Source organism: Bos javanicus, chromosome 14 (genome assembly GCF_032452875.1).
Source record: "Bos javanicus breed banteng chromosome 14, ARS-OSU_banteng_1.0, whole genome shotgun sequence".
In the NCBI taxonomy this organism is placed as follows: domain Eukaryota; kingdom Metazoa; phylum Chordata; class Mammalia; order Artiodactyla; family Bovidae; genus Bos; species Bos javanicus.
Genome location: NC_083881.1, coordinates 2,471,924 through 2,483,903, shown reverse-complemented (window position 1 = coordinate 2,483,903; position 11,980 = coordinate 2,471,924). Strand labels below are relative to the sequence as shown.

General features: G+C 62.5%; 1 protein-coding gene across 1 annotated transcript; it reads right to left on the bottom strand.

The window, feature by feature from the left end:
* Positions 1-2,451: 2,451 nt before the first annotated feature.
* Positions 2,452-11,582, bottom strand: GPR20 (G protein-coupled receptor 20). Its single transcript, XM_061438459.1, has one exon. The coding sequence runs from the start codon at positions 7,006-7,008 to the stop codon at positions 5,755-5,757; it is 1,254 nt and encodes a 417-aa protein (XP_061294443.1). The 5' UTR covers positions 7,009-11,582; the 3' UTR covers positions 2,452-5,754.
* Positions 11,583-11,980: the final 398 nt, after the last annotated feature.

Sequence of the window (11,980 nt, the reverse complement as noted above, 5' to 3'; positions counted from 1 at the left end):
AGGAGCCCCCACTCTGCCATGGGGTGCCCCTGGTGGGTGACTGGGGATCCCAGGCCTCATGAGGTCACCTCTCTGCCCAAGACTGGGCCCCGAGAAGATGAGGAGCTGCAGGGCAGGGCGAGCAGAGCCTCAGGCTAGTTCAGAGACACGGAGCATCTCCCACTTCAGTCCTTTCTGACCTGGGAGCTGAGGGTCTAACACCCCGGGCGCCATTTGTTCTGAGCTCTGGATGACAGACAAGGAAACTGGGGCCTGGAGTGGGCAAGGGGACCTGGAGGGACTCCTAGGCCTTGTCTCAAGCCCGGTGAGAGCTGTCTCCGGTCTCAGTTCTGGGGCACCTGTGGTCTGGGGAGTAGGTTCCTGTTATAGGGGGCAGAGCCGGGGCTTGGAGGAGTCCCAGAGTCAGCAGACTCACGGGTGAGCTGGGCTGGGATGAGTGTGTGTGGTTCCAGTGCATGGGCTTCTGTCCACACACCCGCTGGACCTCAGTTTCTTCTTTTGTGACATGGGGCTGAAAGGCCCTGGCCCTGCCAACCTGTCAGGCACTTGATACTTGAAAACTTCCCCAAAACCCCAACCTCAACAGAGGCCCACCTTGGAGAGCTGGAAGCCAGGCCGGCCAGGTGAGGACCAGGAGGGAAGAACCTTGAGCATCTCCTCGTCCAAGAAGCCCTCCAGGCTGCATCTACTTGGCTGGTCCCATGTGGTGTGGTAGGGGGCTCTGAGCTCCCACCACCCAGCTCTTCCCCTAGGCTGCAGGCTCCCTTGGGCCCTGTGAAGTGCACAGCATTGGCCTTATCTGGGGAACCAGGATGAAACGGGGGTGGGGGAGTTCAGTTCCCGAGGGCTCAGCAAGGGACTAAGGGTGCTGGTGGGCAGCCAGCCACTCTGGAGGGCACAGCTGGGCCCTGTGGTCTGTCCTGCAGCGGGATGGGTGCTGGCCCTGGGGGCCTGGGGGAGGGACCCACAAGGAGGACAGTCGGGGTTGGTCCTAGGCAGACTGGCAGGGCAATGGCCTGTGGAGACTGAGACCAGGAAGGGAACAGGTGCCCCAAGGAGGCCGTGGGCAAGCCCTGTGCCCTCCTCCTGCGAGTGGAGCCGGCGGGGGCAGGGGTGATGGGCAAGCCAGGGAGACAGCAGGGCCCGAGGCTGGTGGCAGGGAGGCAGGAACATTTCCTCAGGCCTGCCCAGCCCCTGAGCACAGGGAGCCCCTCCCCCAGCATCAGGGCGCCCTCCTGTTTGCTGGCACTCTGCTGACTGGGTCCGCCTCCCTGGCCCACAGCTTTCCTGGCTCCTCTCAGGGGTTCAGGAGGTGGTGGTGGGCCCCAGCCCCAGGGTCACGCAGATCCAGGTGGGGAGTTCTAGCTCCGTTTTTAAGGTGGCATTGGATAGCCTTGGACTGCCCCCACTCCATCACCCAGCCTCAGTTTTCTCGTGAACTGGGAACACAGATCCTTGGGGCATGAGGCCTGCCCCACGGGTGGGAGGATGTTGGGGGGTGACCAGCCCATGGGTGTCTTCAGCTCATTCAGGGATCCCCCTCACACCCACGGCTGCCTGAGCTCCCCTACCCGGGGCTTGAGGAGGGGAGGGCAGCGGGGGCGGGTGGACACTGAGCCTCCGGAGGGACTCGGAGAGGACAGGGTGTAAGCCAGGACATCGGTGGGACACCCATTTCTGCAGGCCCCCGCCTCTGCTCAAGCACCAGAGGCCTCCAGGAAGCTGGGGCGGGCGCCCAGGGACATTTCCTGCTATTAATGGAGCTTAATCTAAACAGACCCTAATATTTACCTCTAGACGCCTCCGGCCTCCGAGGGTGCCAGACAGCGAGAGTGACGACCCCACCCAGGCAGTGCCCTCCTCACCCTTGCTTCCTGGGCTGCATGTGAACCTGGAGCTCACGTTCGAGCCCCCTCCTGGACGCCCGGAGCCTCAGTTTCCCTCTCTGGGAGATGGGGGTGAACACCCAGGCTTTGGGGGAGGTTCGGAGGCACTTGCTTTGTAAATTCGCTCTGGGAGCAGCAACACAGCCCCTCCCTCGTTGTTGACCCACCGACCCCTCCCCTCCCGCAAACCTCGTGCCTTCAGGGATCTGGTCGGATGCTGTGGACAGTCTGGCTAACCTGCCCAGGTCCGCGTTCTGTCCCTGGGCAGGCAGAGCGTGGGCAAAGGTGGAGTGAGGACGCTCACCCGGCTGGTCTGTGTGTGCCAGGGTGGCACACAGCTACCGCGCCACACGCTGCCCACACCGTACCACCTGTGTCCCCTCCGACCTCATCCTTTAGCGAGGCCCTGGCATCTGCCCCCAGCAGCGATGGCAAAGCCACGACCCCATCACCACCACCACCCAGCCACAGGAGAGTGACAATACTGGGGGCACGCGGGGGCCCCCACCTGGCTCAGTGCCTCTTGGCGACCCCTGCCTGCCAGCCAGGGCGCTGAGTCAAGGGCACGGATTTGAATAAACAGTTTTAATTCAGGATGAGGAAGCCTCGTTGAGGAGACTGTTTACATCAGATATAAATACACAGGCCACCTCACGTCACTTGGGCTTCTCAGAAATCTGGGAAGGGAGGCCGTGTAGAGGACGGTGCGGAGGCTTCACACCCAGCCCTCGTGGGAACAAGTCTGGCCTCTGGCGGCGGCCGGAGCCTGTGTCCCGTGGAGGACACTGTAGTGGGAGGGAGCCAGCCGTCAGGAGGAGGGAGCAAGTGTCTGAGGAAGTGGGGGGGGCTCAGACAAAGTCGTATGCGGTGAACCTCTCGCCCCCAGCCCCCTGCCCACCAGCTGAAAGCCCAAGGAGGGGAGGGGGAGAAGTGGAGAGTAGGGGAAACTGAGGCCAGTGAGCGAGGGTTCTGCACGAGACCATCAGACTACTCTTAGGGCGGTGGAAGGCTCGTCTGGGGCCCTGGCCTCCTGCGTCCCCACGGTCTTCCAGTCCCCGAGGAGCCCAGGCCGGACGGTGGCATTTCACATGTGGGACAAGGGGAGGGGGCTTGGCCACCCCTAATCTGGATCCCAGTTCTGCCCTGGGCTCTTACCTCCACACGTGGTGGGGACTAGCGTGACAATGCGTGTGAAGCGGGGTGGGACAGACCCGGGACCCAGTAGGTACCCAATCAGTGTCTGCCGAGAGCCCCCTCCTCCTAGAGGCAGGGATTGTCCCAGAAGAATTGCAACCCCTCCACCCCGAAGCGCAAAAGTCACCTAGTTTCAGCCGTTTACTCTCTAGTATGAATTAAAGTGAGAACCTGACATCGATCAGGACTCTGACCCTGGAGGAAGGGCCACAGGTGGTGCTGGGCTGGGGCAAGCACTGGGCACGGACCTTCCCTCCTCTGCCGTGTGACTGCCCAGATGCCAGCTTGCAGGCCTGGCAGAGACAGAGCTGTCGGAGCCTCCCTGCCTGGACCCACCATTAGTGCCCCTCCCTGGGGCCAGCATCGCTGTCACCACAGGCTTTGCAGAACAGACAGCCCACTCCCGTGTCCTCCTTTTCCAAGACCCAGGCCCCTCCCGTGCCCCGTGCAGCCCTGGGTCCCTGGGGAGTCACGGGCCTGCTCTGAGCTGGGAGGTGGGGGGAGGCTCCACACTGTTCCAGCACACAGGAAGGGCCAAGGATGTTGGTGCTAATGCTAACAACCATACCCCTTTGCTTCTTGAGCATCTGTGCCCAGCACCCCTACCACCCCACTGAGCAGGCCCTGGATCCCCCCAGGCTCCAGCACCCCCACCCTAGCCTTCCCACAAGGTCCTGGGGTCACAGGCCCTGGCCCCGCGGGGCTCCAGCTGATCCTGCTGGCCGCGCAGTCTGGCCTGAGTACTCACTCTATAACTCTGGAAAGGTCCTTTCCCTCCCTAAGCCTCAGTTTTCCCATCTGATATATGGGGATATAAATGGTCCTCTTGCTTCCCATCCAGGCCTCGCACCAGGGCCCTGATCTTGGGGGACAGGGGACTCTGCCTGGAGCCACTGATCCCGTAGGACTTTGCAGACAAGGGGCAAATCTGGGGCCAAATTCTGTCTCACCTGTTTCACTGGTGGCCGTGTGTGAGGGTGGAGCCTGGTGGCTAGAGGTGCCTGGGAAACTCAGAGCTCCTCTCTCAAAATAGCCATCCTCCCCTGAAACAGCAGTCTAGAGAGGGCTCATGGGAGCTTGAACATTCAACAGAAGGCATATGGAGGCGATCCTGGAGTCCAGCTCAGAGGAGGCGACCAGTGGACCAAGTCAGAGAAATACTCCCTTCTCAGGAAAGGGAGGGGCTTCCCAGGTGGCATTAGTGGCAAAGAACCCTCCTGGCAATGCAGGAGACTTAAGAGACGCTGGTTCGATCCCTGGGCCAGGAAGATCCCCTGGAGGAGGGCATGGCCACGCCAGTATTCTTGCCTGGAGAATCCCTTGGACAGAAGAGCCTGGCGGGCTACAGTCCATGGAGTTGCAAACAGTCGGAGATGACTGAGGCGACTTAGTATGCATGCATGCAGGAAAGGCAGGGAGGCATGATGAGCCAGACAAGAGGGAGAACAAGGGCTCTGTGCGTGGCCAGACGTGGCCTTAGGCCAGCAGGCCCGCGTTTAACTCTGTCTTTGTCCCTGGTTTCGCGTCCACAGGATGGGGCTGGGAGTCTACTGCCCTCCTGGGCCTGCAGGCAGGGTCTTCCGAGACAGTCCCTGGAGCGGGGGGGCTTTGGGAAGATGTGAGCTGTGTCCATGGGGCAGGCACGGGGGCGCTGGAAGAGGTGGGGCTGGCTTTTGATTCTGACTTGCCTATCGCCCAGCCAGGGCACCTGCGTGTGCCACTCAGCGCCTCCCCCGGAGTGGGGTAGAAAATAGCGTCTCCTTTGTAGGACGCAAGTGTCAGCCCAGATAGCAGGGGGCTCACAGCGGCGCGCCCCGCGGGGCCAGCCCGTCTTCCTGAGTGACTCACGGGCACCTCAAGTGTGGGCCCTGCAGATGTGAACCCCTCTCGTCTGCTCACGTAACACTTGTGTCCCTTTTCCTTTCTGTTTTAGCTGTTCTGTCTCTGTGGGGCAGGGAGATGACGGGGGACAGGTGGGGAGAGGACCTCTTCAGGTCACCTTTTAAACCCGCTTTGAAATTCCTAGTACCTTAAAAGTCTCTGTCCCTGTTTTGCAGGAACCCTTTCTGGGGGTAGAATGATCCAAGTAGGAAGCCAGCTTCTGGCTCCCCCTGTGGGTCTTCAGTGGACACAACATATACCCTGCTGCTGCTGCTGCTAAGTCACTTCAGTCGTGTCTGACTCTGTGCGACCCCATAGATGGCAGCCCACCAAGCTCCCCCGTCCCTGGGATTCTCCAGGCAAGAACACTGGAGTGCGTTGCCATTTTCTTCTCCAATGCATGAAAGTGAAAAGTGAAAGTGAAGTCCCTCAGTCATGTCCGACCCTCAGTGACCACATGGACTGCAGCCTACCAGGCTCCTCCATCCATGGGATTTTCCAGGCAAGAGTACTGGAGTGGGGTGCCATTGCCTTCTCCGACATATACCCTAGGGATGGCAAATAACCAGCATTCAGTCCGCCATGTCCTCTCTAGAGCCCGTGGCAGACATTGCCAGTCAATCACAGCACAGTGGCCTTTGACCCTATGTCCAGTCAGAGCACTGGGCAGCCATCATCAATCGATCAAGATGAACCCAATCTGCCACTCTAGTAGAGCATGTATCTGTGCTATCCCCGACCTGGCCTGCCCAGCTCAGTCCAGACCTTTGGCCCCCTTGCAGTGTCCTGCTGACTAAGCGTCAGGCCCGTTAGGCAGGGCCTGTGTGACGGCCTGAGCTCTGGCCCTGAGGATGTGATGGTGGGCTGAGCCCTTGGAGCTCTTGTGGACGCTGACCACGTCACAGCTGTTGGGCTCGCACTCTGCTCCATGCCGGCCACAGAGGCCACGGACAGTGGCCTGGAAGCTGCTGGTGACGAAGCAGTAGACGATGGGGTCCATGCAGCTGTTGAGGCTGCTGAGGGTCACAGCCACATGATAGGCCACGAGGCTGGCGTGGTGTGGCATGCCGGGCCACAGAGCCACGGCCACCTGGCGAGCATGGAAGGGTGTGAAGCACACGAGGAAGATGACCAGCACGGTGAGCAGCAGCTGCATGGCCCGCACGCGGCGCTGGCGGCCCTGGTGCAGCAGGCCGGGCCGCGACAGCGCGCACACGATGCGCCCGGTGAACACGCTGATGACTAGCAGCGGCAGCAGGAACTCCAGGACGGTCAGCGCGAAGATGCGGCAGCAGGGGCCGCCGGCGGTCGTCACGCCCAGCACGGACAGGGTCACGGCGCCGGCGGCCAGCCACACGAAGGCACACACGGCCCTGGCGCAGGCCGGCTGGCGCCAGCGGCGGGAGCTGCCGGGCCGCACGATGGCCAGGTAGCGATCCACGCAGATGCAGCTGAGGAAGAGGATGGAGCAGTGCATGTTGAGGAAGTAGCCGAAGACGTGCGGCAGGGCGCAGCGCAGGCAGCCGCGGGCGCCGTAGAAGACGGCGAAGCGCGTGGGCAGGGACAGGCCCACCAGCAGGTCGGTCACCACCAGGTTGATGGTATAGACGACCGACGGCGTCTTGGCCCGGGTGCGGCAGCCGAAGACATAGAGCGCCAGCCCGTTGAGCACCATCCCTGCCAGGAAGATGACGCCGTGCGCTGCCATCAGCGCCAGCCACAGGCCCGGGAAGCTGGCGTGCAGCTGCTCGTCCAGCTGGGCAAACCGGTGGAACAGGGGCATCTCCGGCAGGCTGACATTGGTCCACGCCGCCGCTGCCGCCGCTGTGGCATTGGGGGCTGCCCCGGCCGAGGGCCCCGCGGGAGATGTGGAGGGCATGACGGTGGCCAGTGCTCCCCCGGACTGGAAGGAAGGAGATCGGGTTACCCTGGGGTTATTGGAGCCCTGCCCGGAGGCTGGACCCCACCTGGCTCGGCTGCCCACCCAGCACCCCAACATTTCTGTCGTGGTACCTCTGCCTGGCCTGGCCCTGGCAATTGCCAGCATGGAGCTTTAGCCGCATGCTAAACCTGCTCCTCTGAAGCATGGAGCTTTAGCTGCTCTGAACCTGCTCCTCACTGTCACGGGAGATGAAAAGCCTTGCAAGACTGTCACCAGGACTGAGACACGACAAAGGCGGCCAGTGTGGCAACAGGTAATAGGAAGGCCAAGTGTGTGTGCTGTGTGAGGCTTGTCTCCAGACCAGTTCCTCCCTCAATCGCTGTGCAACTTTAGCTAAGTCACTTAACCTCTCTGTGCCTCATGATGAGTCCCCAGTCTATATCACTGGGACTGCAGAGCTTCTGGGAGGGTTAACTGAGCACAGCAGTCCTCAGTGCGTCACTGAGTGAGTGAGTCAAAGTCGCTCAGTTGTGTCCCACTCTCTGGGATCCCATGGGCTGTAGCCCGCCAGGCTCCTCCGTCCATGGGATTCTCCAGGCAAGAATACTAGAGTGGGTTGCCATTCCCTTCCCCAGTGGATCTGCCCAGCCCAAGATCGAACCCAGGTGTCCCGCATTGCAGGCGGATTCTTTACCATCTGAGCCACCGGGGAAGCAGAGCATCACACTGGTGGGTACCAAACAAAGGAAAGTTCTGCTCCGTGAGAGCTGTGCCCATGGCTGGCCCAGCCCCAAGTCCCCACGCCCGTGCATCCTGGCCCCTGTCCTCCGGGCCACCCAACCGTTCTCACCTCCTCCATGGCTGGCACCAGGTCAGTGCCCTGGGTGAGGGTCCTCAGATGGGTCTTTTGCCCAAGGGCCTGGGATTGGGGGAGCTGAGAGTCAGCCCCTGGCCGCCCCGGATTCTTCCCAGCCCGGAGAGACGGCCACCTTTGCTGTCTCGGAGACTCACGTGGGGCAGCTTGCTGCGGCTGGAGCCTGGAGCCAGGTCCCAGCAGCAGCAGCAGCAGGGCGTGAGTTAAATAAACGCCGCAATCCTGGCCTGCTGGCCTAGACTCGGGCTTGGGGGTGGGTGGGGGGCTGCAGCCGCCCACTCTGTTTATGTTCCTGCTGAGCTGTTTAACTTGCTGAGATTTATCCCTTTGTTTATAAATGAAGGGTTAACAGGCTCTCACCCCCACCCTGGACCGGGCTGATCCTCCAAATAAGGACATTTCTGGCTTTTTCAGGAGAAAGGAGAAGGCTTTGGGGAGAAACAGGGAGGAGAGGGGGACACAGGGGAGGTCCCCGGTAGAGTGTGCCTCCCCAACTATAGGGGGAGGGAAGACGCCCCCATCGTGGTGACCAAGGGAAGTGAGGCATCTGCGTGAACAGCCCGCCCGCTGCCCACTCCCCTGGCCGGCTACTACCTGTCCTTGGGCAGCAGGCTCCTTCTGGCAGCTTCCATCCAGCGGAAGTCCAGCCTGCCGGGGGACTGGGGACTGAAAGCCCAGCCCGGAGCGGGTGGGCAGGGCAGGGAAGTGCTTGCTAGCCAAGGCTCAGGTCCCAACCCAGCCTGGAGGGAGGCACTGGCCCGGCAGGCCACCTTTATCCTCCACTCTGAGAAGGTGGCACCAGCTGAACCTCCGCCTCTGGGACCCTGGCCCTGGGCATCTGCTGATCCTCGGAGGCGTCTGGAAAGAGTCTGATGCTGCCCAGGACCGTGGCTGGCCCCTCGGGTCCCCTCTGGCACGAGTGGGCCCAGGCCTCCACTCATGGGGCACTCTGGGAGGACTGTCCTCTGCCTGGGGTCCCCAGCCCCAGACACACAGGGCCCTTGGATGTGTCAGCCCATTGGCAGGCAGCTCCGGGAGTTGGGGAGTGAGAAGGACGTCTGGGGCAGGGAGAGACTGTAGGCACGAGTGGGCAGTGAGGGGAGGTCACCAGGCTGGGCCGTGGGGCTGTGGGCCTCATCCCCAGGACACGGGGGCTCCAGGACCCCAGGAAGAAGAGCGGTGCCCCCAACGTGTCCCTCCTCTCCTGGGAAAAGCCCGAAGCCCTGCCAAGACCCGGGCAGTGCGCAGCTGGCCCGGACACGCGGCAGACCGGTTTTTGACTTCCCCTCCACGTGCTTTCAGTTAGCCGATGTGTCTGCACAGGGTCTGTGTCCGTGTCACGGTCCGAGACAGATAAACATCCCAGGGCGCTTCCTCTGGGAGACAGTTGCAGGGTGACGCCGGCCCCGGGGAGCCCGCCCACCCGGGACAGCCCCCAGGGACAGCTCGCACGCAGGCCAGCAGCTCGCTGCAGGCCACGGGCCGGGACGGCGGGCCCGGGGCTGCAGAGGCAGGCAGGTGGGGATGGAGGGCGTCCGTCAAGCACATGCTGATGCGTAGGTGCGAGAGTCTGAGCGGCATTTGGGCCCCACCCTGGGCACAGACCCTGCTCACACACGGAGCTCCGTCCGGCAACACCAGGAACCTGCGCATCTGTCCCGTGGAGCCCGGGTCACGGCTGCAGCCTGGGCCGTCGGCCCTGGCTTCCTACACCCTCAGCTCCTCCTCTTTGCCCGCTGCCGAGTCTGCCTGTCTCTGTGTGATCTGACCCCCACCGTGCCAGCCCACTCACCCACCTCCGGCATGCACCTCTCACGGTGAGAACACGCAGTGACCACTCTCTGGGGCACCTACTGAGCATCGCTTTTGCTTTGTAAGATGAGGAACTCGAATGGTGAGACCCTGGACCCTGTGGCGGTGGACCAGCTGTGGCCCCACGAACCCACGGCCTGGGGCCCTCCCCGGTCTGGGGCTGGGAAGGGGCCAGGCTGGGAGTGTCTGGGCTAAGCAGCCCCTGCCCCGCAAGGTCTCAGGGAGGACACTCCGTCTCTGCGCCCCTGGTCTCCATTGCCTCAGCTCCCCGTCCTCCTTGAGGCGCCACGGGACGGGCCTCATACCCCCTGAATCCACTTTGGTCAAGTAAGAGTTTTTCCGGCGGACCCCCGAGCCCTGAGCCGAGCGCCCCCTGCACCCACCACAGGCTCAGCATCAGCCCCGCCTCACCCCACCCCACACTCCTGCCAGCCTCCAGGCTCAGGCTGTCTCACTCTCTCTCCGCCACGGCCCCTCACCCCTTTGTCCACACCTGGCATGCGATGTCACAGCTGGTGCTAGACAGCTGGGGGTGGGCAGGTGGGTGGGCACCGCAGGAATAAATGAACAGTAACGGTACTCAGCAGGAGGGCAGGAGGAGAAGGGGACGACAGAGGATGAGACGGTTGGACGGCATCACTGACTCAATGGACACGAGTTTGAGCAAACTCCAGGAGATAGTGAAGGTACAGGGAAACCTGGTGTGCTGCAGTTCACAAGTTTGCAGAGTCGGGCGCGACTGAGCAACTGAACAACAAGAAGAGTAACCAGTGGAGGAGGTGTGGGCTGTGGGCCGGTCCCCACTCACCACCAGTCGCCCCGGTGTTGATTAGCCTCTCTGAGCCTCCGCCTCCCTGCCCGCAGTGATGTAGCTGCAGCACCTTCTTTCTGCAGCTTCCAAGTGGGTGCGTGGCATCTGTTCCCAGGCAGAGTGGGTGCTGGTGGTGGTATCTCCTCACCCACTGGCTCCTGGCCTGCTCTACTTACGCAGAGGAAACCGAGGCTGAACACTGCAAAGAGCCTGGGTGCTCAGATACAGCTTAGGGGGAGGCAGGCTTCTGGCCAGAGGCGACCTTGCAGGCCTCCCTCCCGGGCCCCCATGCCCCTCACAGCCCTGCAGGGCCTTGGGTGAGGGTTCTGGCCCTGCAGGGGTTCTCTCTGAGCCTCAGTCTCTTCTCTTGTGATGTGGGGACTGAAACGGCTGCATTACGCTGCCTCTCAGGGCTGTTGTGGGCCTTCTCTGAGACTGAGCCCCTGGTGCAGGTGTGGAGAGGTGGGGCAGGGAGCGGGTGGGGTGCTCTGCTCCCCTTCCCCCTCTGGGCGTACAGGTCTGAGCCCTTAGAGCCTCTGGGGAGGCATGGGGGGTGAAGGTCGTCCTTTCCTCCCTGATATGCCCCTACCCCCAGGCATCTGGCCACAACTAGCCTACAGAGATGTGGCTGTGGGGGCAGGGGTCCTTCCTGGGAAAAGCCTGAGGTTCTGAGCAAAGCTAGGGGAACCCCGTCCCCCCATCTCCTTGCACCTCAACTGAAGGAGGACGCCTCAGGCACCCCCCACCTCCGTGCCCTTCCCACGCCGCCCCATCTCCCGCCCCTGCAGTTTTCCTGACACTTCCAGGGCCTCCTCCAGGCCCCAGCTCCTCAGGAGGCTTTCTCTCTCCTCCTCGGCTGACTCTCCTGGGTGTTCTTCCCCGGCTCCTTCCAGCCCAGGACTGTCCCACTGTCCTGACTGCAAGCAATTCAGGTGGGCCGGTTCCTCCAGCGCCCAGGACGGCTGGGCACAGAGCAGCACCCATCTTTCTCTCTGGCTGAGTGAACCCCTGCGGGAGTCTGCAGGGCCAGCAGAGTGAGGCCCCTTTCTCACCCAGGCGTTCGGGGCCCTCCCTGGCTGGCCGAGCCCCTGTGCAGCCCGCTCAGTGTCGCAGCACCTGAACCGGCTTCTGCTCTCAGCTCCGCCTTCACTACCATCAGTCTTCCCAGCAGGGTTAACACCTCCTCCAGGAAGCCCACCCAGCCCCCCTGACCGTCGGGCCCGTGGGTCCCCGTCATTCTCCCTCCCCCGGCCCTTGGCGCGCATCAGTGGTGTTTGGTTCAAGTCCCAGAGCCTCAGTCCTTCACCTGTGATTCTGGGACTGGTGTTTTAAAGGGACAGGTGAGCATCCAACAAATAGCGTCGTCAGGACCGCTGGGGGTGCTGGGTGGATACACAGCTTCAGGCGCCCCTGCGTGGAAGATGCGTAATGACGACAGTGGCTGTGCTGGAGACCCCTGGGCTCCCACCTGAATGGCGGTCCACCTGGGCCTGCCTGCCCATTCTGGGGAGAGGCCCGGGTCACCCCACGTGCTCAGTGCACAGCCCCTCAGAGCCTTTGTGAAGCTCCCAGGGAATAAGCATCTTTTCCTAAGTTACCTGACCCTGTCCCCTCCTGGGGCTCCCTTTCTATCCAGCCTG